Source organism: Cyanistes caeruleus, chromosome Z, assembly GCF_971803275.1.
Source record: "Cyanistes caeruleus chromosome Z, bCyaCae1.hap1.1, whole genome shotgun sequence".
In the NCBI taxonomy this organism is placed as follows: domain Eukaryota; kingdom Metazoa; phylum Chordata; class Aves; order Passeriformes; family Paridae; genus Cyanistes; species Cyanistes caeruleus.
The window spans coordinates 43959106-43986406 of record NC_141732.1 but is presented as its reverse complement, the minus strand read 5'-3'; the positions used below and the strand labels follow the sequence as shown (position 1 = coordinate 43986406).

The 27301-nt window shown below is 37.7% G+C and overlaps 1 protein-coding gene across 3 annotated transcripts in view; it reads left to right on the top strand.

Moving 5' to 3' along the window:
- The window catches only part of NTRK2 (neurotrophic receptor tyrosine kinase 2), a 194677-nt gene that overhangs the window by 19888 nt on the left and 147488 nt on the right, over window positions 1-27301 (top strand). For all 3 annotated transcript variants that reach the window (XM_086866656.1, XM_086866658.1, XM_086866657.1), the window contains exons 4-8: window positions 5207-5275; window positions 8346-8500; window positions 20956-21092; window positions 24070-24202; window positions 25705-26004. In XM_086866656.1, the coding sequence (XP_086722782.1) occupies window positions 5207-5275; window positions 8346-8500; window positions 20956-21092; window positions 24070-24202; window positions 25705-26004 (794 nt within the window). The remainder of the gene's footprint in view (window positions 1-5206; window positions 5276-8345; window positions 8501-20955; window positions 21093-24069; window positions 24203-25704; window positions 26005-27301) is intronic.

Here is a 27301-nt window from a genome sequence, read left to right as displayed (position 1 = left end):
TTTTACAACTTTTGTGCCTTGTAGTGGGACAGACATAGAGTGGCTCACTTTGGTACTTACATGGGTCAATAAAACACTGAGATCACACTATGAATGGCTCAGTTCTTCACAGTATTTAGCCAAATATTCCAGGTGTCTGCTTTAGTCCATACATCTTCAATAGATGAACACTAAGATGTATTAGCATTAAACCAAACCCTTTGCTTTTATCCTAGTGAGATTTAGAAGACATAATGACAAACCTTGTCTTTGTAAGATACTTCGTTGTAAAAGGAAAGAATTGTTGAACAGAACACAGGGTCCTGTTTGATTTGATCGCTTTCTTCACGAGATGGAATCACTTTCTTACCTGTGTTTTCCAAAGAACAGCACTTAATTTGTGTAAGGAAGTGGACATGAATATCTGTTTCTGCCTAGACTGTAATTGCTGTCCTTAATATGGAACAGTCACCAGAGGAGTGTGAACCAGATCTTGGGAACCTGTGAAATTTATATTACTTCATATAGTCATTAATAAAGAACAACTTCTATAATCAGTTGGTAATATAGGGGAACTATGTTCCAGAGTAAATTGAAGTGTTTGCCTCTATAACAGTTGCTCAGTGAATTATGGCTGTAAACTATGAAACTCCATAAAGCCAAGTGCATGTGCACTGGCTGTGGAAATATGCAATAAGAACATGCTGTCTAAGGGATATATTTGCAGAGAAAGATTTAGTGACTCTGCTGGGAAAGAAGTGAGATTCTCTGTGCAATGAAGCAGAACAAAACAAATTCAAGTCTGGGATCAGAAGGAATATTGTGTTACATTTTTACATCTTTTCCCCATTGCATTAGCTGCTGTGAGGGAATCTACTGGAATATTGTATATAGATTAGGACACCAAATCTACTCATCTTGAAAAATGCTACAGAGAAGAGCAGTGGAGCCATAAGGAGCTTGTAAGGCAAATAATATAAGGAGGCTCAGAGCCTGAGTATGATCAGTGCAATAAAGAGCCAGTTGAAAAGGTACATACATCATTGCAATGGGATGAAGAATAATGATTTGAAAATCAAAGACAGATATAAGGAAGAAGTTTTTTACAATAAGGGTGATGAAACACAGACGCTCTGGTTGCCCAGAGACATGGTGGATGATGCAGCCCTGGAAGCATTCAGGGTTAGGTTGGACAGGACTCTGAGCAAGCTCATGTAGATGAAGATGTTGGAGAGTTGGAGCTAGATCACTCTTAAAGGTCCTTTCCAACCCAAACTATTTTATAATTCTATGCTTCTGTGCTCGTCTTATCTTTAAAATAAGAGTAATTATGATGAAGAAAGCAATCAGTTCTCTCCATGACCATGAATATAGTGTGAGAAATAATGAGTTTGGAGAAAGATAAATAGAGTTTCAGATTTTCTCAGCTGTCTGGGCAGGTAGACACCATGTAAGATGTGACAACTGGTATGAGCTCTTGAGAGGCATTTTTGCATGTTGCCTTTGGGAAATGGGTTTCATACAGTCACAAAGTATGTCTGTCTCCAGTGTTTGCTTCTAAGCAAAACTTACACAGGTATACAAGCTTTTAGAAAACTGTCTGTTGAACAGAACAGAGAGACCCTATCAAAGTTACCACTTAAGGGAAAAGTATCACTCTACATATGTGAACTGCTAGACTTTACAGAATCCACTTGGATAAGATGGCTTTGAAGTGTTTCAGCCATAGGAAGAGCTTTATTTGAGCATACAGTCAAACTGGGAATATGATTTTGCTGGTAAGCAGACTTTAGTAGAGCTGTAGCTCATGAATCTCCTTGTTAGAAACAAATTAGACTAACTTGACATCTGTTCAGTTGATAGAGATGAATTCTTGATGCAGAATACTTACATTATAAACCAGGAGCTTATCCAGTCTCATACTATGTTTTCGTTTGGTTGGATTTAGTTATGTTGGCAGACACAGGATAAGTCTAGATAAGATGGAAAATATTAAGTGGCACCAGCTGCTCTAGATGCATAGGACAAAGCAGCAAGTATGGAGGTATTTTTTACTAAGGCTGATCTGTTATCCCTGCAAAATGCATTTGTTTGTTTTCTTTGGCAAGTCATTAGGTACACTAAAATGTTTCTGAAAGCCCTAGTGAAACACGGCTTGTTGTCATCAGCAATAAAAATCCTGTTGACTGCCTATGGAGGAAGTATAGCTCCTGTTGTGGTTGGGACAGTGAAAACTATTAAGAGCTAAAGGAATTTAATTTTGCAAGGGTAATGTATGAGTACAGGTCTTACATTATATTTGAAGTATTTTATTAAGAAGTCTTACATTTTATTTGGAAATAAATTTTTTACTATCCCATAAGGAAAATAAAAAGCATTTTTCTGAAGCTTGATGTAACTATATAAGCCTTAATTTTGCTATGATACAACTTTCTTTTTTGTTCTGTGAAAAATCTTTTAATGTTGTTAAGGAGCTATATTATATAAAAGGTATATTTCTAATTTTAGAAGGTTTCTTTATAAAATTATCTATCATGAGAAGATTTGAGTAATAACATAAATGACAGTAAAATAAATGTTCCAATAGATGCTATTAAAGTGTAATTAATAGCTTTGCTCAGCTAATTTTGGTGTTTACACTGCCCATAGACTCAAGCTAGCCAACAGCCTCATTTTAGTAGTGTTGTCATTTATAAGCTTATCTGCTGCTAACAGTAATTTAATGGACCTGTGTAATACACGTCTGGTGTATTGTCAGTGCCTTTAAATGTAAAAACATTTCAAAGCAAGTGCCTATTCACAAAAACTTTAAAATATAGTTGTTGTTATGTGCCAGCCTGCATCTAAGTGCATCGCTGAATCATAGATTGTGAGTGTAGTGTATACATACAGCTCCAGGTATTAAAATGTGTCTGTATCTCTACACTGTTCAGGTTTAGGTAAAGCAGCCAAAGGAAACCATTAGAGATCAGCCCTGCTGCAGATTTCCCCTTGTTTGCACACAGGGCTGGTTCCAGCCATAGGCAGAGCAGGCTGTTGCCTGTGGAGGGAGACTGAGTGTAGCAAAATGGTCATGTCTTCACCTCTTTCCCCAGTTCTCCTTAGATCTGTTCCCTCCTCCTCTTTCTTGCCTCTCCTTTTCAGAAGCACAATAGGTGATAGAACTCTGTCCATGTTCCTAGCTCTGTAAATCTTTATGTGGTTTCTCAGTCTGTTTTTGTTCTACTCATATTGCCACTGATTTGCTTTTAGCTGAATTAGGGCTAACAAGTTTAAAGTGAGCTTGATCTTTTCATGAAAATACAGGCATACTTTTGACTAAATCTGTGTCTTCTCCTTAAGTTTAGCTTCAGGGCCAGGCTCTGTACTCTTGACTTTCTTTTTCTATAAGAAAAAAGCCCTTTAGAGCCTCAGATGCATTTTCTTTGGGCTGCTTGCTGTGGTCTTTTTATGTGTGGTTGAATTGAGGAATTAATTTATATTCTCTTTCTATGAAAGTGAAAGTGGGATCATTAACTACTTCAAAATAAACCTGGCATTGATTCTTTTTCACTTGACATGAGTTAAGGAAACTGCAGTAGGCATCTCTGTAGTCAATTAAAAATGGTCCTTTATGAAAAATATATATATATATATATATAAAATTAAATTTACTGTCTAAGTATTGCTTAAGGTGATAAATTTATAGCAGTGGTCTGCAGGTAAAACCCACTGTATATCTGGTTGTGTTTTGGGAAAGGTAGGATTTATTTGGTAACGCAGATAAGAGACGCAGGTGAATGCCTTGCCTGGCAGTACCTCAGGGGCCTCCATATATGCTGCTTGTCAGTGTGGGAAAGAAGCAATTCCCCTGTGTGGTGAGTGAAGAGTTTCCCATGGAGGGATGGGGTTTCATGTGCTTCTGTGTTGGAGGCAAAAACCCAAGTCAGTATGAGGATCCAGCTGCTTTTGTTCAGCCTCCCAGCACAGAGCATATGCATACTAGGAAAAAAACCACATAGTTACAGTATTTGCTTAAACATAACTTCTGTTCTATATGCAAATTGTGCCTTAATATTGATTTATCTGATCAGAGTCCATGAGACATTTCCACCAGCATCTGCCATAGGGCAGTGCAATTCACCTGACTAATGAAATAGTAGCTCCTGTGTTTGGCTCTCACACATAAGGACCAGTTAGTTTGTAAACTTCAGGCTCTTCTTTGCCAGAAGGAATCAAAAAAGTGGTGAAATACAAATATAATCTCTTTGATTCTGTTCTAAACATTTGTACAATATCCAACTTGTAATTTCTGTGAAAATTGTCTTGTACTCAAAGATCAATGACTGAAAGTTGGGAAGTAAACACTGTGTTATTTAGTCAGATAAAAAATAAAAAAAAAAATTAATCCCTGGTTTTAGATTCAATGCAACGCTAAGTTTGGAGCCCCTATGGCGCCTTTATAATACCACATAAAATTCATGGTATTTTGGCTCGTAACACTGATTTGCGCTTTACTGCTGGCAGTTAAACAGTTTACTGCTCTCACTATCTTTAATTCATAGGCTGATAAGACTATACAAAAACAGCATTTTTTTGCTTTGGGGTGGAGAAAGCAGTTTTGTAAGCCCATGAGGGGAGGAGTATTTCTGGTTCAGACTGACATTTCTTTGCTCTGCATAATGGTAGAAGACCTTTTACTTAATTACCACTGGAAACCATAAATGCTTAATTGACATAAAAAAGCCCAATACAGGCATTTTACAGTTTTCCTTTTGATCTTCCGTGTGGGTGCATATTGCACATGCAATTTGCAAAGAACAACTAAAGAGTTCTGATGTGGATGTGTGCTAGCATGTGAGGAGGGCTTATATGAGTAGAGTTTGGTACAGCATCAAAGAAAGGGATACACCCATTTCACATGAATAAATTGAGCATATAATTAACACCTGGACTTTACAAAATACTTTTGAAACACAGTTAAATCTGCTGCTTTTCTGCAATTGAAAAAGTGCTAAAAGTGAAAATATTGATCCTTGTTGAGTTTGATTTTGAATGTATTTGGCGTTCAAGTCCTTGAAAACATTCAAATCATAAAATTAGACTGGACACTGCCCTTTTACAACTGAAGTCAAAGGGCTCTTAGAGCTGGTTCTACTTTTTAATTGCTTTTTCAAGAGACACAAACTGTATCTTTAGTGTAAGAAGAAACAGTTCTAATTAATGCAAATTTTTTCTTTTGCCACAGAAATTTATCCAGAAACAAGCTCTCAAGTTTGTCCAAGAAGCCTTTTCGCCATCTGGGTTTGTCTGATCTGTAAGTTGTCATTTCTTAAAATATAAGTTTATTTTTGGCTGGAATGGGAGAATAACACTTCGAAGTTTGTTCTCTTGAAGGCAGAGGTCCATCAGGAATTAGAAGTGCAGTTCTAGTCCAAAGAAAGCATCAAATCTGAACAGTTAAATGCAGAGAAATTTTCATTCCAGGGCTTCCAGAAGGTTAGGTATTTATTTTAGCAACGTAGAGGTGAAAATAGGCTCATCTTTCAGCTTTAAGATATATTTTTTTGTGAGATTACTTCACACAAAACTACTGGTGTTTATTTGAATATTTGAACTTGTGAAAATACAGTCTCTTGCATATATTCATACAAAGATTGTCTCTCATATTCTTACAGTGGCTACACAGCTTATATGCTTGTGGCTGGCTATTTAAGAATATCTTTATTTTCTCAAATTCTTGGTGTGCTTTATATAATCATTTAGCAATGAAAGCACTGGTAAACATTTCTTGATCGATTTTTTTTCAGTGCTATATTTTTTATTTTTATAAAAGAAATATTTTATAGCAGATATTTTTATTCCCTGTTACATCTGCCATATTTTCTTACTGATATACGTTCCAAAATTTTGGTCATGCTGTGCATTCTCTGTTAATATGCAGAGAGCCTGCAGGAATTCTGAGAGAGCTGGGGCTACAGAGGAGAGGGAGGTTGCTCTTTTGGATCTCAGAGTCAGAATTTTTCCAAAGTGCCAGTCCAAGTCTGAAGCACCTGACATGCAATCCTAGGCCTCTTTTGGTGAACTTCAGCATGTGAGAAGTGAAATGAGCGAATCTCAGTGGCACAAAAAGACTATGTCCTTTAGGTATATTTTGTTGATAATTAAGCTGGTATAATTTCCTTATGGCCCAGGGAACACTGTTCACTGGAATTTTTTTTTCAACGTGACAGTTGCTGAACTCTCTAATGAGGATACTAGCTAGTTGCAAAGCTTTCCCATTGTTCCACGCCCTTTGTTGTTCTGTTGCTTCTGCATGAAGAAGCAGGGCAGAGGTAGTGGGAGTGAGCGAGATACGGGAAAAATGGATAGTGTGAAGGTTGAAGAGAGTAGTATTTGAGGTATGGAGGCAATGCATGATGATGATGTACAAGTTGAGAGAGAAAGGAGATACAAAATTGAGGTAGAGTGTTGTGGGCTTGGGAAAGGGAGTGTAGGGCTAGACAAACTGAAGTTATGTAAATAGATGTTGTGATGAAGTGAGCTAAACAGATGTGGGGAAAATGAGGGAAAAAAGGTGGAGGGATAACAGTAGAGCCTGAAAGGAGGAGAAGCAGTGATAAAATCAGTATGTTTGAACAATTCTGTTGACAAGTGTTTAAGGCATAGCTGGAAGATCAGAAACAGGAGAGAAGGAAGAGTGTTGGTAGGTGAATCTGGGATACTAATGTTGCCATAAATGAAGAATTTCCCCTAAATATGATAGGTAAGTGTGTTTGTCTTGTTAGCACTCTTGCAAATCAAAACTAAAGGGATGAGAAGTTTAGAATAAGGTGTAGTAGAGGAGAGTCACCAGGTATTACAGAGAAGGAGATGCCACCTTGGAAGGTTTCTTCTTGACAAATGAGCTGCAGCCATAAAATTACTGCAAACAAGGTAAAGACTTGGAATTTGCTGTCCACAGGTCAGAATTTTTTTTTTTCACACGAGTGTCTGTAGGGGGTCATTATGGGTCCAGCATCCTGCCAATGATGTGCCTAACTCCCTAGATGGGTTTAGCACAAAATAAAGCACGAGAAGGCTGCTCAGCCATTGGTCAAGAGAAATTTCTCTTTACCAGAAGCTGTAGAATAAAACAGGAGATGGAAGTAAATGTCAGTGTTTTGAAAATGCACATCATATGCTTTGACCCAAGGAATCATTGTATTCATACTATGTCTTGTGCAAACAATTTTTGTTCATGCTGGATGGTAAGGTCCAGTGGATGCTTTCTGTGAATACAGATTGCTCCTTCAGACACTTTTGAGGATCCCTGCAGTTGTTTTTCCTCAAATAACTTGAGGTGGCTTTTGGAGAAACAGGTTATGGCTCTAATAAGATTGTTTCTTTCATGATTTGCACGCTTCATGTCTTCAGGAGGCAGTTATGAGTATAGATTCTGGAAGAAACATGAGTTTCTGTACATTAAAAATACCTGTGAAACTTCGTTAAGAATGATTTTTCTCCTGATAATGAAATGCCTTAAACAGACACTTCCTCACCCACTTTATTTGATCTCATGTATGCCAGTAGAAGGAAAAATAATGCTGGTCACTGATTATGGAGATATTTTTCTGTTCCTACAGAACATGTTTAACATGCATATAATTAATTGCTAGTTGTGTATATTTATCAAATTGTAAAACTAGAATTTGTTAAGTTTGCTAACCTGTGGTTTAAATTCTACACCCGGTACCATATCAATTTCTGTTTCAGGGCCATTTTTTCATTTTTTCATTTTTAGTATTTCTTCATGATATTACCTACGGTTTTACTGTGAGGTTTTTCTAGAGTGTTGTAGCAGATGAATTTGAAAGAGTAGGAAAAATCCTCTTTTGTGATTAAAGTTTGTTAGAGTGTGCATATAATCCAAGACTGACTCTATGAAGAATTTACCACCCCACAGCAGTAAACCATTTCTGAAGTAACTGAGTGGTGGCTCAGGTGTAGAAGGGATGAATTCTAATCTCTTCCTGATTTATGAAATAAAATGGAGCTTCTTGAGCGGCCATTCTCCACGGGCTCCTGATTTACACGGATGAATTGGAAATAGTAGCCAAATCCCCTGAGTGAGCTCTCTTGCCTATGATATTCTGGGTTCTCAGTGCATGCAGCTTTTAATTCCCTGCATGGAAACTGTTACCACTTGGCAGTTTACTTTGCGCTGAGTTTACCAAAGGTGCATGTCTTACACTTCTTAAGGAAAGGGTTCAACTTGCCTTTGTTAACCCTCCTAACTAACTTATATTTTCACCCAGATGCATGCTTGGAGCCCCCCTCGCCCTCATTTTTTTTCTATATGCTTGGCATGTTTCACCCTATAAATAAATTGGTGTTTTTTCCTCTAGGATATTGGGTGACAATCCATTCAAGTGTTCCTGTGAAATCATGTGGATCAAGAAATTTCAAGAGACCAAGTTTTACACAGAAACTCAGGACTTATATTGCATAGATGACAACAATAAGAGGACAGCCCTGCTGGATATGAAGGTCCCGAACTGCGGTAATATTCTTTTAACATAAAACTACTCCTAAATAATCATGAGCCCAGGAAAAACAAACATGCTTTTTAACAAAATACTTTTCAGGATGACAGTAGTGCTCCAAAGGAGGTTTTCAGTGGAGATATTAACTGTTCAGTGGTCTTTTGCCCCACATGGAATAGTTCTGGGAACTTCATAAAATAATAGAATATCCTGAGTTGGAAGGGACCCATCAGGATCATGGAGTCCAGTTCCTGGCACTGCACAGGACACCCCAAGAGTAACACCATGTGCCCAAAAGCTTTGTTCAAATGCCTTTTGAACTCAGACAGGGTTGGTGCTGGAACCAGTTCCATGGGGAGCCTGTTGCAGTGCCCAACCACACTCCTGATATCCAGCCTAAACTCCCCCAACTCACCTTCATACCATTTCCTTGCGTCCATTGGTTACACGTGTGAAGAGGTCAGTGCCTGTCCCTCATCTTCCCTTCACGAGGAAGCTGAAGACCCCAATGAGGTCTCCCTTCCATCTCTTCCACGCCAAGTGACCTCAGCCACAAATGATATGGTGTCTAAGCCCTTCACCGGTTCATGTAAATATGTTTGTTTTTCTCTGGATTATCTAAGAGCATACCATTATTCAAGTGCAGGGAAATAGAATACTGATTATAAATAGCAGACAAGTAATATATAGGATGCATGTGCCTTTGTTGAACTAAATATTATTTCCAAGCTTAATAGACATTCATAGCTCAATTTCACCTACTTGAATTTTTTTTTCAGGTATTTATAGTTCATGAAGTATTTATTTTCCTTCAAAAATACTAGTATTAGGACCATTGGAAGAAAATTCAGACCTGCATGCTACTTGAGACAAATTAGCAACAGCTCTGTTCTTCATGCAAATAAAATTCTCCTGAGCTCACTTTAAAGGCTATACAAATGAGTTATATCAAGCTTAGGTCTGTGGTATACTGTAGCATATTTTTTTCAGGTATATGGATCTAGAAAAAAAATGGAAAAATTATATAACTGTAAGGTCATCTCCTTGCCTTTTTTGCCTTTGCCTTCCTTTGCCATACAGTTTTGCTGCCTACATATTGACCTGGGACAGCTGGGGAAAGGTTTCACTCACTAGCTGGAGATTTCTCCTCCTCTGTGTATGAGGGGCAGAAATGGGGTGTTTCCAACATGTCACATCTGCTGGACTCTGGAAGCAGAGTGGGAAACGGCAGGCAGGAAGGAAAGGGAGCAAGGGGATCTTCATGGAGAGCTGATTTGAGTGGGAAAAGCTGCAAGTGAATGTGACCAGTAGGAGAAATTACACCTTTTATCCTTCTGTCGTTGTCCATTGAGTGTCCTTTTCTTCACTGCCTTGTGCGCAGGCTGTAACATTCTCTGATTGCAGCTGCCAGCAAAGAACAGCCATGGTGGGGACCACTGCAGGCCCAGCAAGTGCAGCATTTAGTGTCATTTGTGTGTTTTGTGGCCTCATATCATTGTTGATGTTGTGCTCAGCTTCTTTCTGGGGCCAGGTGTGGTGGCAGAAATGGTGTTAGTGTCTCATGCAATCAAAAAAGAAGAAGACAGGGAGTCTTGTGAGCTGTGGAGTTGGTCTTGTGTGCTCCAGGATCTGACTTACCTGAAATGGGAGATAGAGTACCTAGCTGAGCTAAATGGATCCAACTTTCTGCTCCAGCTGGATGGACTAGAAGGTAGATTAATGTGCTGGGTGTAGAGAGGTCAGCTGTTGGACTGAGATCAATTACTGCAAAAGAGAAACTCCAGCACATTTAGAACATTCTTGGCTGGCACCTCTAGAAGTTACCAGGTTGCTAGGATTTTCCTTTGAAAACTTTAGATTTTAAATACTCAAAATTAAACCTGTGAAAGGTTAGTTATTTCCCTTGATTTCTTAACCATCTGCAGCCAAAACAGGCTTGTCTGTGGGCCCTGGATGCTGTTTAGGTGCATAGGTCTGTACACATGCATGCATCCTGTGGGCATATCTTGACTAAAATACTTGTCATGACAAGGGAAGGTGGTACTTACAACTAGAAAAGGAAAAGGAGGAGGAAAGGTGAGTATATACAATGTTTATATTGGAATTAGCAGTATGTGTAATTTGCATATGGAAAACATGCATTGTATTGAAGATCTGAGTGGATGCCAGTACATGCCTACAAATCATTGATATTTACAGGGCCCAAATTTCACTAAATTTGACATCATTTTTCCTCCCTTTTTCCCCCCTTTTCTTTTAGCAGCTGTTTCCTCTTAATTTACTTTTTCAAAATGAACCAATTCAAGATATAGATTTTTAATAAAGATAACAACACTTTATTTTCCTAGACACAGAGTAGAGAATCCCTGGTGAAGAGCAATGACCATATTGATGGAATGTGTTCTGGAAGATAGCTTAAAAATCCACTGCATGGCTGTTGGTTTCAGTATCTTTGCAGACATTTTTCTGTATTTTAAAGGAGAAGCCTTAGCTTCAAAACAAAACCACTGATGAAGATGGTATCTTTCATTTCCAGAACCTTTTGAGAAACTAATATGTAGAACCAAAACAGAAGAGGAATTCAGCTTTTGACATATTGAACTTTTTTTTTCCTGTAAAAACCGTGATACTTTTTAGCTTCCTTTGCTGTGAAGAGAAATATTTAGGCATGTAGGCATCTGCATTTTTAGCAAAACATTTTCTCTGATTTTCTAATTTTTTCTGCTAATGAAATTGTTTAATCTCATCTCCTTGTTGAATTTAATGTGCTGATTAAATATTGACTATCACTTAGATGTCATCAACTTTGTGATTAATTTTATTGATGTTTAAAGCCAGGTACACTCACTATCTAGAGGATCCTTTCCATCTGCAGTATAAAAAGTGCAAATTGGTAATTTTTTTCCAACTACATTTGAAATGTATGTAGATATGATGAAACTTGTCAAATTTTTCTAGGTTTTAGGATCACATGTAATTACTGTGTCAAAGATTTTCAAGTTGCATCTATCACAATAGTAGAGCCTTCTGTGTACAGAGATGGTGGTTTTCAGTTTTGCTATTCTCAGAGCATTTGCCAATTTTCTGTACAGCATGAACAGCACACCACCTGGGACATCTTCTTTTGTTTTCATCTGATAAATAGCATTAGAAAATCAATAGAGAACTAAATGAATAAACACTTTATTCTTATTAATGCTTCTAAGCTCTGGTGTCTATTATCACCAGTTTCTTAAGTCGTTGGAAGTGAGGCATATTCTGTGCCTTGGGTAGGGTCACTCAAAAGGCTGCAGATCACATGGAACTCACTGAATGCCAGGGAGGCAGGACTACATCCTTGGGACTCTTTGTTGGTGTGTTGCTTTCTCCCTCTGGTAGACATTCAGTTACTGAGCCATTATTTCGGTGATACTGAAAGAAATATTTTTCTTACTGTGTTTTGGGAAAAAGCGTGGATTCTACAGCTGTCTCTTCAGTCTTGTGCAGATTTGGTATTTCCATGTCTGGTTAATGGCATTTTGCCTTACCTGGCCAATTTAGCTTTGTATATGGAGATGTGGTGCTGAATCTTTCAGTTTTGCTTACTGTGCTGGCTTTGGATGGTTTTTTAGCATATATTCTTTAGGAGTCTTCTTTCTTGTCACTGGTAATGTATACTTGCTACAATCCACTGAACAATGTTACAGGTTAGTTCCCTGTGCTAATTTGCTTTAGCTATCACCAAAGTATGTTGGTGTAGTGTAGTGTAGTGCAGCCAGTCAGCAGAACTGTTGCTTGGTCTAGGAGCTATGTGATTTAATGAATGCTCACGTTCTATGCCTATCTCTTCTCCTGCACACAAAGTACCACGGTGTTGCTCTTATTGTGTACTAAGATACTTGTGTACAACTGAAAAAATGTAGGACTTGTTGTAATGTAGAATTTCAAACTGAAGTAACTGCTTGCCCATTTCTTGCTTGTTGGGTCTAGCTTCATTTAAACCTGTTTCTAGTGATTTTGTTTTTTGTGCTTGAGGTAAATAAGTGGTGATATGAGACTGGAAGCAGGTGGGTATAAATCCTAAGGAGGAAGAAAGGCAAACTGAAGGATTGACACATTTTCTTCTTTGAATTTACAGAAAAGATCTGTAGCATTACCGAGCCAATAAAATAAGCATTAGATCTTAGGCAATCACAGTAAAATGCAATCTAAAACCACAAGCAAAGGCATAATCCAGTGGGTGTTGACATTTTTTTCCACTATCAGCCAGATTTCACCGATAAGACTATTAGAAGGAGAATATTACAGGCAGAATTGGGTTTAAAAAAAGCCTTGAATGTTCTCAGTGTTTACATTTCAGAATATTCATGGATTCTCTAGCCTGTGTTGTTTATTTTGGCACAAGAACTAGATGTGGTGCATGATATGTGGTGGCAAACTGTTCTTATTTTCTCTGTAAGAGTTTTAATTCTTGTCTATGATTGTGGGCTATGTGAAAAACTTCATTTTTTGTGAGTCTTTGACAGTAATGGGGTTTCACTGCTGCTCTCAAGTTGAGTTAAAATTTTCCAAACTTAATTAAAAGAATTTTCTCGCTTTTAAGTGGAAATAACCAAAAATTATGGAGTTTGAAAAGGCAATGAGAATCTCATTTTTAAAGATACATATATAACTTTCTTCTGAACATGCAGTATTTATCAATTTGTGAATCAAATATCAACTTTCCTACAGATGTTTAGACATGACCATCTACGTAAATCAGGGATTGTGAATGATGATAGTTGAGCCACATGTGGCATGTGAATGTCTCATATTAAAACAAAAAGCTGATTTTTGTTTGATATTTCTGATTTAAGTTCTGCTTTAATGTCAGCAAAGTAAATTTGTAATACAAAACAGATTAGAAATAGGAAGAAATAAAGCATTATCCAAGCAAAAGAAGTGTCTCTGAACTCAAGACATTGTGCAGGTTTACAGAGGTACTCTCTGTGCCTGACTTGATGCATCTGTGTAAGTGCGGAGTACTGATCTGCTAAGAACAGCTCCTTGACTCTTTTCTGGTGATGTTCTTACTTTGCTCTGTCTAGCGAAGACTGGTGACTTGATAACTCTATCCTGAAGTCTAAAGAAAGTGCTGTTTTCTTTAAAAGGGGAATCCTGTCTTCAAGGCATCCCTTCAGTAATATACTTGGTGTATGGTATACTTGGTACCAAAAGTGAAACCCATCAGTTTACTTTTTTATGTTGTTCTCTAAAAATGTTCTTGTTTCAGGATCACATGTTTTTCATGCTGCAACATTAGGCAGATCAGCATTGTTTTGAGTATTTTCTGGACACACATGAAATTCTGCAGATAGCCACACAGGAATTGCAGATGCATTACCTACACTTAGTGAATAAGAAGCCATTTGTTAGAGGTTTGCATAAGCTGGTTTGGGCCTCATTAACTTATTCTTCAAAGGTAGTATAACTCTCAGTTCATCTCTTAAGCTTGTGGCTGACATATTCAGCCCAATGGCACTACCTGTCTTTGGTTTTCTTTTGAAAGCTGTTGTGGATCAACTGAAGCTTAAATACCACATTAGAAAAATTTCTACAGATGTAATTTAATTTCCTTAGCCATTCAGAAAACATGGTTGGATACCTTCATGATACTGCTAGCAAGCAAACTGTTGATAAGATTGATAGCTCCTGTAAAAATATTTCATCTCAAAATTCTTGCAGTTTATATTTTTACTGGGGACTAGGTAATAATATGCAAGCTCCTATTTTATTCAGCACCTTCCTAATAGAATCCAGACCACCCCTAAGGTTTTTGAAGGAAAGGTCTTGGGCAGAAGTTAAGGAGCTGATGTAAGCCCTGGAAATGTAAGCCCTTCATGTGGTTTGAAATACCAGCAGCAATCGTCAGAGCTTCTGTAGAGGTTGACTGCAGATGGCAACTTTGGGTCCAAATGAATTTGTATGGGTGCACATCTGTTGGTGCTTTTTGGCTGCACTGCATTCATGATGGCATTTGAAGCCCTGGATGGCGTGACAGTTCTGTGGAGACAGTGCTTGTCACTGTGGCTGTGAAGATGAGTTAGCAAGTCTTGTGGTCTTTGCTGTGGCATGTGCTGGCTCTATGTAAAGAAGTTTGCTTCTAGGGAAAATTTTAGTTAAGTATGGAGTGATGGAGTGTTTAAAGGCAAAGTAAGACTACATTTGATCTGGGAAAGCATACTTTAAAGTAGACTCATCATCTGGTGGAGACTGTACTTGTTTAGTTGTTTTCTGTCAAGACTCGTGGTTGAAAGTTGCAATGAGGCATGCCATGAGAGGAGGCTGATTTCATTTAGTATTTTAAAATATTTGTGTGTCTCAGTGAGCTGCCATATCTTTCATTCTGCCTTCTGACAGAAATACATTCTGCCAGACCTGTGCAAAGCACCATTGGTACATTTGATCATTGTGGAAAACACCCATCAATATTTGCTGTACCACATGGCAAGTGTATGTCTATCCAGTGGTGATTCAGTGCTTTATTCAGTGGCTATATGTTCTCCTGAAGATTTGAAAAGATTTTGATTCAGGGCAGGTTTTTCAAATTTGCATTCACACACAGTGGGCGGAGTATGGAAATTTGGAGAAATGGGTCATAATCCCAGATTCATTTTGATATTTTCCTCTTATACCTCTAAGATTAATGCCTTTACTTTCCATTTTAACCCATTGGAAATTCCAAGTTCTGTTGTTCGTGATGGCAAAATCTTAGTGAAGTGATGAAGAGTAGTGCATGGTGATTAATATAATGAAATGAAGACTGGAGAGTAAAGGGATGGTAGAACTTAAGAAAAAAACCAGAGATATTTGGGCTCTAGAAGATAAAAGAAACATGAAAAGTTGTATTTAATGTTCTTTATTTCCACTAATTTTGTATATTATTTGCCCAACATATTTTTTAAATCTTCATTAAATATGTGCTTGTCATCTTGTTACAAATTCTGAGATTTCTGCAATTTTTTACATACTGAGCATTTTGATTCTGTGGTTGTGATACAACAGGAAATGGAAACAATTACTTGTGTTTCTTTCATTCATGCTTTGCTTGTAAATTTTTGGGGAATCCTTTTTATAGTACTTTGAAGCCAGCCAGGCTGGAAATTTGGCTCAGAGCTTGTTGGCTGCAGGCTTTTGTTAAGTGAAACCCAAGAGGTGAATCACATATCCAACAGCTCTTACCTTTGTAGCTAGAATTTCTAGAAAATTTCTCACTGTTTTGTTTTTTTTTTTTTTAAACCATTGAAAGCACATAGGAAAAGACCTCTGGAATTTGTAAACATTAGTGCATTTTCAAACAAGGCACAATTTCAGTAGAATGATACGAGGAGTATTGTATCATCATATCCTGTTTTCCTTACATTGATACAACCAGTTTTAAGCCAGTAAGACCTCTGAAAGTTGCAGATCCATGTGACAATTCATGACAAATTGCATTGTCAACCATCCTGTTTTCAGGCTCCAGACAGTGTAAGTAGTGGCTGTTACCAGGTTGTACTCTAGTCATATAATTAGTTGTATGTTTTGTCCCTAGAGTGAAAAAGCCAAACCAGGAGAACCAAGAATCCTAGACTGTATTGGAACCTTAGTGAGGAAAGTAGACTGATTTGAATCACTGTGCCCTGAGAACAGCAGTGGATGTTTATAAATCAGTGGTTCTGGTAGGCTGCCTTGAATGGTTCAGTTTGATAGACGGTTTCTGCCTCAGTATTGTTTTAATCATTCCGTGTCTAATATATTTATTAAAAAGATTGTTAAGAATTTCAGGTGATGATTAAAATTACCTGGTTTAAAATCAGACGCAGAAAAAATTGTCATTTTTATTTGGTAGCTTTTTGTTCTTATTGCACAACAAATTGACTTCCAAAAGCATGCCAAGCAAAAAGGAGATGACATGGGCCATATTGAAAACTGTTTAGTGATCTAGACTCCTGGGAGTTTGTTGAGAGGCCAGTGAAAATCAGGGGCTTAGTGTGCAAAGGATGGCATAAGTGAATGCAATATTGAATTTATAGTATTCTCTCAGGTACTAATTTTTTCATCATGTAATTTCTTAAGTATTACGCTAATTTACCATAATAATAGAATTTTTAAATTTTTTGAACAACTGAAAAAAATCCTAGAACTGAGCTGGTGAAAGCTGAATCAGAAAAAGTGAACCTAGTATTAATTTTGTAAAAAAAAAAATTATAACTGCAGATAGTGATACAGTATCTTCGGTGTAATGGTGGATTTGCTTGTTCTGGTTTAAGACTGCCTTCTTTTAAATGTTCCTTTAGTATACTGACTAAAGTTCTTGATGCTAAAAGTTGAATTACAGACTAGAGTTTTTATTTCTCTATTAGATCATATCCTTCCTTTGACATGTAGTGACAATCTGGCTTAGGGAGGCCAGTTCAGGTTTTCTGTAGAAAGTTATAAGTAGCAGCATGAAGACTTAGAAAGCCCTCTAGGAGTACAGGCATATTCATTTTCTTAATTTCCATTGACAGCTGTGTAGCCAAATGTGGTAGTAACCTTTGAAAATGGCATCCAAAGTGTTGGTTTTGTGGCTGCTGAAGTCCCAGCCGTGTGCTGTGAAGATGTGAGTCATTCCCTAGTGGTGCTTGACAGTTCCACTGTCTGATGGCTTCAGGCCATCCTTTTGCCCTAATGATGGTCTGTGGAGGTAAATGCCCCCCCTCCCCCAAACCCTACTTTAAAGAGTGTTTGTTTCTCCTAAAACGTGCAATGATATTTGGAGAGACTCAGCTGATATACATGAGTTCCTCTTGCTTGTCTCTAGTTCTGTCTAGTTATGCTGGGGCGAGGGAAGTAACTGCTTATTCTAATCCAGATCTGCCTATTCCTGGGAATAAAGTGTAATCACACTGAATATGAAAAAATAGATTCTGTATGCAGTGGAAGCAGGTAGCTATTATGTACCAGCGCATAATGGAAACATATGGATTTTAGTGTATGATTTAATCTCTCAAACTGTGTTACTCTCTACATTGCAGTTTTAATTTCTCAGTAGTAGGTTCTATTCTCCATTTTTGTAGAGGTTGAAAGCTTTGAATAGACTATTGAAAAGGAAGAGGAATTTAAAAACAAAATGAAACAAGGTGGTCTTAAAGAGATCATTCAGAAACTCTCTTTACTCTGTTCCACCAGAATAGGAGAGTACTCAGTAAATTTCAATGTCTGTGGGAAATTCCAGAACTCATAAAAGGGAGTGGCTTGTGTCTACAGCCTGTACACAACACATTACTGCAGAAGGTTAAGGCCAAGAATATAGCAAACTTGAAACATCGATCAGGTACTACCAGGGTTATTGCTGATATCCAGACTCATAATAATTAATGCTGTCAAAGTTTGGAATAGAGATTGTGTTTTGAGCTTTGTGGCATGGAGTAATCTGACAGATACCAAGATGAAACTTGTAGAACGATGATGTCATGTCTACCTTGTACAGGCCCTTATGCTCCAGTCTAATCTCACTCTGCTGGCAACATACAAAAGTATTTGAGTATGCTACCTGGTAGTTTGTATCAACTACTGTTTACAAAAGTACCCTATACACAAAAGCGATAACTATCTAAAACACTGTATTTAACCAAATTAACTAGGGAGTAAAGGAAGTGTGGTTGGGTATCTCTGTAGTTCTGTAAGAGTCAAAGTGTTACTGATCAATGTAAATGGTCTCACACTACACTGGGCATACAAACTGAGCATTCGTGTATGTCAAGGTCCATCATGTTTTTTTAACATTCAGTTATTGTTCAATACAGGTTTTGCTGCTTAGTGTCATTGCTTTGCTGGTGAAAGACGTGTATCACACGTGTAGATGAGGCCTTATGTGATTGTCTTTATTTTCACAAATAGAGCCACATCTCAACTTGTGTGGATTCTGCTGTTGAGCAGTCTGGGTGCCCCTGGAAATAAAAGCAAAATTAGCCTGCAGTTAAATCTCAATACATCTAACCAGAAAAATGAATCCTAAGACAATTCTTGGGTTTCCACCCATCTTATGACTGTAAAAAGAGTAAAATAACACACAATAGTGCGATTTCTAATCTATTCTATCTCAAATTCTAACTCCCATTCCATTCCATTCCATTCCATTCCATTCCATTTGTACCTTTTTAGATTCAAGAACCTTGCAACTGGTTTTTAGTGTAACTTTATGAACATATAATACATAACATATAATAAGCACTGTTACTTTATAGCCTTCTGGCAGGATGCAGCATGATGTAGCTGTTTCCATTAGTGAGATGTAACACCAATATGACATGTGAAGACTTCTGCAAATGAACAGAACTAGTTCTAGTTCTGGGTGGGAACCAGAGCCAGTACCAGAGGAATTAAACTCCAGTTGCTTATCCTATAAATAAACACACTGCAGGAAGAAGTTGTCCCAAAACTTAACAGCTATTTAAAGGAGAGCTCTAAGGGAAAAAAGTTGTTTTTATTTTTGCTTGCATGAGAGGTTTCACATGGAATGATGTGTTAGTAGGAACTGCGCCAGTTTGCACAATGAAATGCTAATCTATCATGTAGGCCTCCTCCCAAGTGCTAGGGCTAAGAAGAGTGGGGACCTTTATTCTCTTTGCGTGTTCAGGTCTGGCAAGAGTAATTGGAATAGTATTTAGAGGTGTTGTGAAAGTGTAACTTTATGAAGCAAATTACCTCATTGGTTCTCATGCTTGTTCCCTAACTAGCATAATTAATATCCAAATGTTCCCTAAGATTAGTTTTGTTTCCTGCTCAGCTAGTTGACAGACACTGATGAGGTCTGAATTCACAGCAGGCTAGAGCAGATGGCTACCTTCGCTAACAGATTACTGCATCAAGACATACAAACTCTCCAGCTCTGTCTCAATAAACTTCAACACATGATTTATATAGTGAACATAATAAAAGAAATCCATGATGCCTATAATGGGAATCATATTACCATACCACTTGAAACACTGTGAGAATTGCCTGAGCAGTTATTGTATACTTGTGCTGATCTTCAAATCTTATTAGGCAGGAAAGCATTGTCTGGAAAATTATTCATCTTCTTTTCTGCATTGCTTCCACTCAGTTATTTTTTATTGAACTAATTTAAGGGAGGTTTCCAATACATCTAGCTTCTGTTGAACCTCCAGCAAACATTGAATTTGTTCACAGGGATTTGATGGTTATTTATTTGTTTTGGATCTTTTACATAAAGAAAAGTGTCTGCTAAACTTTTATACCAGCAAGTCCATGATGAAACTGCCGTACTCTCAACTAAAAAACACAACCAAAGAGAGCTGTTGTTTCAGACAAAGAAAAGTCATTGCAAAATCATGCATAAATGTCCTGCACAGCAGATAAGATTGATTATTTGAGATGATAAATTGCAAGTAAAATTTGCCTGGAAGAGCTGATGTGAAATGTCTCATAAAGGAGACCAAGACTCTTTACGGAATGTAGTAGCTTCAAATGATGACCTAGTATCTTTTAAAAAAGTTGTTTTTTCTAGAATGGTGCATAATTATTTGCTACATAAATAAATATGAAATGTGAGTTGCTATATGCCTGAAATCTACTGATATTACTAGTGTTATTTTGGAGAGGGTCATTCTATAATTCCTCATGTTTTTCATTCAGCATGAATTTACTCTCTGGGAAATTCCATTGTTTTGGGTGCCTTAGAATGAGGCACAGAGTGATTTATAGCTCTGTAAGATGGAGAGGGAGTTCTAATTCTTGTAAAACATGGTCTTGTTTCCTGATGAGTGCTAACCATCTCACTGCTTTTCTGCTTTCCTGAGGATAATAGAAAAATCAGCTGAGGTGCCTTGAGTAAAGCTCTGTGCAATTGCTAACTCTTTCTTCTGTCCTTTCCCTTTTCTAGTTCAATCTGTTCATTCTGTGTTTTCCTCCCTTTGAGCTTAAGATCTAGGTTTTGCCCCACTCTCTGAGTGATGTCTCTATATGAGAGAGAGGGCTACAGTCTCCTGTGGGATACTGGGAGCTAATGGGATTTTCCTGTTAGTGTTGTGGAGAGCAGTGGAAATATCACAATGTCAGTGCAACCTAGAGGTTGTTTTATAGCTGTTATAAAGAGACAGATACAATTTCCAGTTTTAAAGAGTAAAGGAGGAGTAAAGGAACTTCATTTGGAAGTTGAAAACTGAAGTTAATTACTGTACGTGCACCTGACATGTATTCCTATATAATTAACTAGTTTGTGTGTTTCCATATGCAGTAATGTTTTCTTAGGACGTGAAGCAGAGGAGGTGCAGAAAATATATAGCAGCTAAAGATTGTAGTTTTTTATTTCCAAAGATGCTGTTTGTACTGCCTGACTGAATAGTACTGTCTACAGTGAATATTTAATGTAGTGCTTGCATTTATATGGCTTGCTTAGAGTTGCAAGGTGTCTATTCTGTCAAATACAAGTACACGTTGGGTTATTGTGTTGTTGTTTCTATTATAGACTTGCCCTCAGCAAACTTAAGCAATTACAACATCACGGTGGTGGAAGGGAAGAGCATCACGCTGTACTGTGATACTACTGGTGGGCCACCCCCAAATGTGTCCTGGGTGGTAACTAATCTTGTTTCAAACCATGAGGTAAGGTTTATATTCAAACATGTGACAATTCAGGTGACACCTGCTGAAGGATGGAATCAAGTTTCATGTCCAGCTCTGGTTAATTTTGTATTAAAAGATGAAGTAGAAATTTAATGTTGGGATTACATTTATCTTCCACTTACTTTCAATCCAGGCTGACTGTGGCAGAGCTTTTGGGGAATGGCAGACATTTGTTTCTCAAGATTCTCATTTGCACTCTGGTGTTACGGATGTTCACTTGTAAATGAGAGTAATGTAAATTTTTGAAAGTAACGTGAATTGGAATACTGAAACACAAGGGCTTTCTTATTATCACTGATACCTGCCTACAAAGACTAAATTCAGTCTATACTGATTGTGAAAAATCTTTGCATCTGTAATTTTATTATATTCTCATTTAATAATTCAGTGTGTTGGAATTTGGTTGTAAATATTTTGTGGCTTGTTTAATTTTTCTACAACACACTTAGCAGCAACAGAAAGCCTTGACATTGAAGATTTTACTTAAAAGACTGTCAGATTTATTTTGTTCTGGTTTGTTTTTTTTTTCTAATGATGTATGAGTATCTTACCTCATTGAAATCATCTATCTGGATAAATTTTGTTTTCTGGCCTCTTTATATTTTTTGTTTTTTGTAGACTGTGTGCTGCTTAAGTCCTTTTTGATGGAAATATTGAAAAAGGAGGGCCATATAAGCAGCTGCTGATCTCATAAATTGCTATTGTTTCGCAATGGGAAAAACCCATGTTTATTACAATTTTATGGCATTTGCTTTCCTATATTCATGATGGTGCACACTGCCTAAAGCTTCTTGGTCTATAGAAGGTGTGGGAAGTGTACTTCCAAAACTCCTCCTGCGGTGAGGAGCATATAGGACCTCTTGGGTCTCATAGTTGTTACATTTTCTTTCCAAAGTTCATTATATCAGACTTGTATAGACTTCAGGTAGTCTGTCTTTCATCCCAGCTTTCATAAGTAAGAGCTCTGCAGAGCTCTAATTGTATTTTTAAAACTTTCTCTGATCTGTCAAACTTCCCAAAGGCATCAAGACATCAGTTGTCTTTGAGAACTAGTTGAATTAAAGAACAATTAAAACAAGCTGTTTTAAATTGGGGAGCTCTGCCAAGTTGCCCTCTTTTTAAATTTTTTTTTTTTAAATTTTAATTCTAGGAGCCAAACCAAATCTCAAAAAGCGAGATCATCTAATTTTTTTAACCCTCCTATCTTTGAAATGCCATGATCAATTTGCTTCAAGTTTTCCATGAGTATTCTGTCCTGGCATAATTTCATCATGCCATTGTAGAGCGGGTTATAATACAGGCTGGCTGCAACCTTAGCCAGGGAACACAGCAGTCTTTTCAGCAAAGAGCATGAGCCTTTTAGACATTATTTCCCATTCCCAACTATCCTTTTCTATGGGTGTTGCTTTCGGTTTCTTTTCTTTCACTTCCATGTATCAGTTTTTGCCTTCATTTTCTTCATCTTGTATGTTTTTTTCTCACTGTTTCCTCTGTTTTCCACTCTTTTAAAAGAGGGACATTAGCAGAGGTTAAAACTAGGCTCTGGTTCTGCAAAGCTAACCTTTACATTCTGAGTTTCTGTGTTGATGGATAGTTTGACTGATGTTTGTTTGGATTTTTCTTGCTCTAGATTTCAGCCCTGAGCCTGTGTTACAGCCCCTCTGCTTTTAGTCCAGCTTTGAGCACTGCTCAGCTCTAAGAACTGCAAAATAGGAAAATATGTGAAGAGGTGTTTGCTTTTCCACATGCCTCCCCTACTGTCACACTGAGATTGAAGGGACATGGAACTCAAGTGGAGCTAGGGTGTCATCTCAAGGTTCAAAATTCTGTTTGCACAGGACTGCATGCAGGACCATTCCCACATATTCCTGTTGACTGCCACCTGAAGTTGCTGTGGTTATACAATTATAGTGGGTTACTTGTTTGTGCTGTCTCTAGCACTGACAGTGTACGTTACAAAAGTATCTCAAAAATAGTTGTGAAAATTATCATAGTTACTATTTATTTTTGGAGTGTGTTTTGGTTCCTTTCCAGTTTAACAAAATAGTCCAGCTCTCTTTATGAAAAATTCAAGTATGGAAACAATGATTATTTGGAGATAATGTGAAGGGCCTGATTTATTAACATCAGAGTTACAATTAGCTTTGCTAGTGCTTTTTGTGTGGGGAGGAGGTGGGGGTAGTTCAGCCATATTTGCTTAACTAGTGTGACATAGCTGCATAGTCATTATGTTATTTAAGGCTGTAGATAGACACTGAGCTTTCTAAGAATCAAGATTTTCAAGAATCATCAATCTTACTTTATTAGCTTGTTTATAAATACATAACACAGTACTTGGCAAATAGGTTAGGTAGTAGAAGGTATGCAGTTTCTTTTGGAAGATTTCTTAAGAAAAGAAAGCTTTCAGAAGAAATTTGGTTAAGAAGGAGATAGAAAACATGTCAAGATACAGCAGGGCTCAGAAAACAGCAGTGGGAGAGATGTGAAGCATAAATTTAAAGGAAAGAGAGAAAAGGATGAGTAAAACAAGGATTGAACACATATAGGCAGGAAGAGATAGTTTTAGAGATAGACCATAGAAATAAGTCATAAAGTAGGAGAGAGGGATGAGCAAGGGTATATGATTAGAGGAAAAAACCCATTTGTGCAGAGGGGATAAAGTGGTAAAAAAACCCACTGACTGAAAGTGACAGGGCAGAAATATGACTGAGTGCAATATTTGTAGCAGGACTTAGGAGCTTTGAATCCACTGTACTGACTGTTGGAATTGGTTCTGTAGGTGTTTTATGTCTTTTTGGATAAGACACTAAAATAAGGCTTTGATTAATTGTGGACAGACACAGCTGAAAGGAAGTGAAAATGAAAAATGCCATTCAGCTGTGGTCAGTAATTCCCTCCCTCTCCTTTGTTTTTAACGTTGTCATTGATGCATACATGTTTTTCTGATCATTTTTAGAGTGACACAAATAAGAACCCTGCCTCACTCACCATCAAGAATGTTTCTTCAATGGACAGTGGACTGGAGATTTCCTGTGTAGCAGAGAACATTGTGGGAGAGGACCAAGCCTCTGCCGAGCTTACGGTATTCTGTACGTATGTGGGCCTCCATACAGACCTGGAGGCCAAACTGCATTGTCAGGAATTGTTCTGGGTATTTTTTGGACCTTCTGGCTGTTGAAATGAAAACTCTTAAGGTGTGTGAACTATCTACTGCAGTTAATGCTAGGAGTAGCCCAGTCAGCCGTTGTTGCATTTATCTTTTTCAGCTCTGTATTCTGCAAAAAATGTATTTCTGGCTGCTTTGTCTTCCAGTTAAAAGAATCTGTAAGTAAAGGTCTGAAATCCTGAATACTGAATGGCACTGTCAGTGTGGGAAGGTTTGTAATGGTGTGTATGTACATACATGCACACTGTCTTAGGAATTGCAAAATGGGAATGCATCAAAAGGCTGGTAGAACTGTACAAGACTACACATGTACACATGTTCTTACTGCCTAAAACAAGAACTCCTTTGTTCATTGTTTGTACAGCCAGATGTAAATTTATTTGTCATGGCTTTGAATAGTGCACTTTTCGCAGGGCCAAGGAAAAGAGAAGGGGCATATAGTGTAGAGAACCACTTGTTTCTTATCTGAGCTCCAGGCTGAATTCATTTTACATGGACTATACAGCATGTTTTCACAAGTTGCAACCCTCTATTTAATTGAAGATGGGAGTGGAACACTTTGTAGATGGCAAATTTTGCTCAGCATGTGCTTATGACAGAGTAAACTAGAAAAACCACTACAGATGTAGGTTTGTAGGTTGAAATTGGATATGTAATAACTATGGGAACGAACATAAACTAGAAATGTTTGAAGAGTGTAAATGAGATTCTGAGCTTGGCACTATTATGAGTGATAAAAGGGAGTATAACTAGAAGAAATCAAATGTAGTTAAGAATAAATATAGAGGAAAATAATGGGCAAGGTGTTGGAATAATCTCTTGAGGGAAACAGAAGAGGTCTGTAAACTTGAGGCATTTAGTAAGTTTGAACAAGGATGAGAATATGTATACTAGAGAGTTATTTTTCCCTGAGAGAAGAATCTAGAGAATTAAATAATCTATTCAGTCTTTGATTCTATTAAGAAAATAATCTGTAAATTTGGATTCCTAGCTGAGTGCCTTTCCAGTGCTTTTGGCCAGTTTTAAATATTTTCAATATTATTGCCTTCCTTCAGCACTCTTGTGCACCATTTTTTCAGCAAAGTAAAGATAAAATATCTTTAAATATCTCCTTCTAAGTGAACCAGTAACCGACACCTTACATGTTTTAAGTGATTTAATACGTTTTCAGTCTTTGAAACTAGCTTGTTTTATTTCTTTCTAAAGAGCGGCTTCAGGCCAGTTCAGCATAATACTCTAGACAGAGAAGGTATGTTCCTGTGTGAGTATCCTTCAAATAGGTACCATTCCACCTAGTAACATACTTTTGTACTGATGAATGAAAAGTACTTCCATGAGAACTTGAGAGGGAGGGAGGGAGAGAGGGAAGGGAGGAAGGACATGTTCAGAATATTCTGATGCTCTTCACTCTTTTTTCCAATATAGTTGCACCAAATATCACATTTATTGAGTCTCCGACCCCGGACCACCACTGGTGTATTCCATTCACTGTGAAAGGGAACCCTAAGCCCACATTGCAGTGGTTCTATGAAGGAGCTGTTCTGAATGAGTCTGAATACATCTGTACTAAAATACATGTTATCAATCAAAGTGAATACCATGGCTGCCTTCAGCTGGACAATCCTACACACCTGAACAATGGTGCTTATACCTTACTGGCAAAGAATGATTATGGAGAGGATGAAAAACGGGTTGATGCTCATTTCATGTCAGTGCCTGGAGATGGTGAGTGCAGTGCTTTGTTTTTTTTTATGCTAGCAATTGCAAATTGATGAAAGTGGTGAAATAGTGCTTTTGGCCAGTTTAACTATTTTGGAGGAAGGTTTTTATAGAACTTTATTTTCTCTGAATGACTGTTTTCAATATTACTTATAAAATAATGTTTTTCTTGAACATTTTTTTCTTGTTTATTGCTTCTGAACTCAGGTCATGCCAGTGCTCTGTAAATCTTCTTTTGAGTAACCATCCTCCCTGCCAGCCAAGGCTAATGAAAAGTTGCTGTTTCTGAAGTTTTCCCAAGCCTCAGTTCTTATCCTGAAAAGCACTGTGTGCCATTCAGTAACTGTGTAACTTGCTGTACTGCATATGAATGGAACTAGGCAGTGTGTTCAAGGACGTGGAGGATGCTTGTGTGGAATCTAGTGGAATTGATAGTGCAGTCAAGTGAGTTCATGGCAATACGATGTTTTTAGGACACTAGAGGGAACTGGAGAGAAAACAAGTAACCCAGAGGCAGGATGGATGAGGTCTCAGATCTTAACGGGCATTTTTGGTGTCCAATTGCCATTTGTCTAGGTGGTGGCTGGGCACCTACACTGCTAGGAATATCAGCGCTCAAGATGGTTGCACCTTCAGTTGCTCTAAAGATTCCCCCTTGGCCTTTCTAAATAATCTGTGGGCAGGCTCAAGGTGGACTAGCTCACTGAATTGCAGGCACTACTGTAAATGATTGATGTTCACTGTGGTTTGATCTTTTCCCACACCTTCAAAACCATACATGAAGTGGCTGTAATAACAGTCACTGTACATGCAAGCATATTGCAGCACATGGAAGAGCACTCTGAGTGGACCTTGCACATGTGGAGTAGAAATAGAAGTTGTGATCTTGTGCATATAATTACATAGCCATACCTCAGAATATGAGACTGTATGTATCTTTGGCTTTTTGGCCATGTGATATAAACAGTTGCCCTTTTTTTTTTTTTTAAACAGCAGTGCTCTGTTATGTTATCTGATGGGAAAAAAAGTAGTGAATATTTAAATTCTCTTCCTACATCTCAGGCCACAGACCATAAAAATATGGTCAGTATTTCAATTTTCCCTTTCAGCTCAGTTTGCTGTAGGGAGAGAGATGGTAGGTCTTTTGCTTTCCCATCCTTAGGAGAAAATGAAGAGCTGAAAAAACCAGGCTTGCTGTGCTCACTGCTCCTCTCCCCTTTTTTCTCTGGAGTTCTTCCTTAAAGGGACTCATTACAGAAACATGCCATGGTTTCAGCTACTGGTGTTCCCTAATACTGCATTT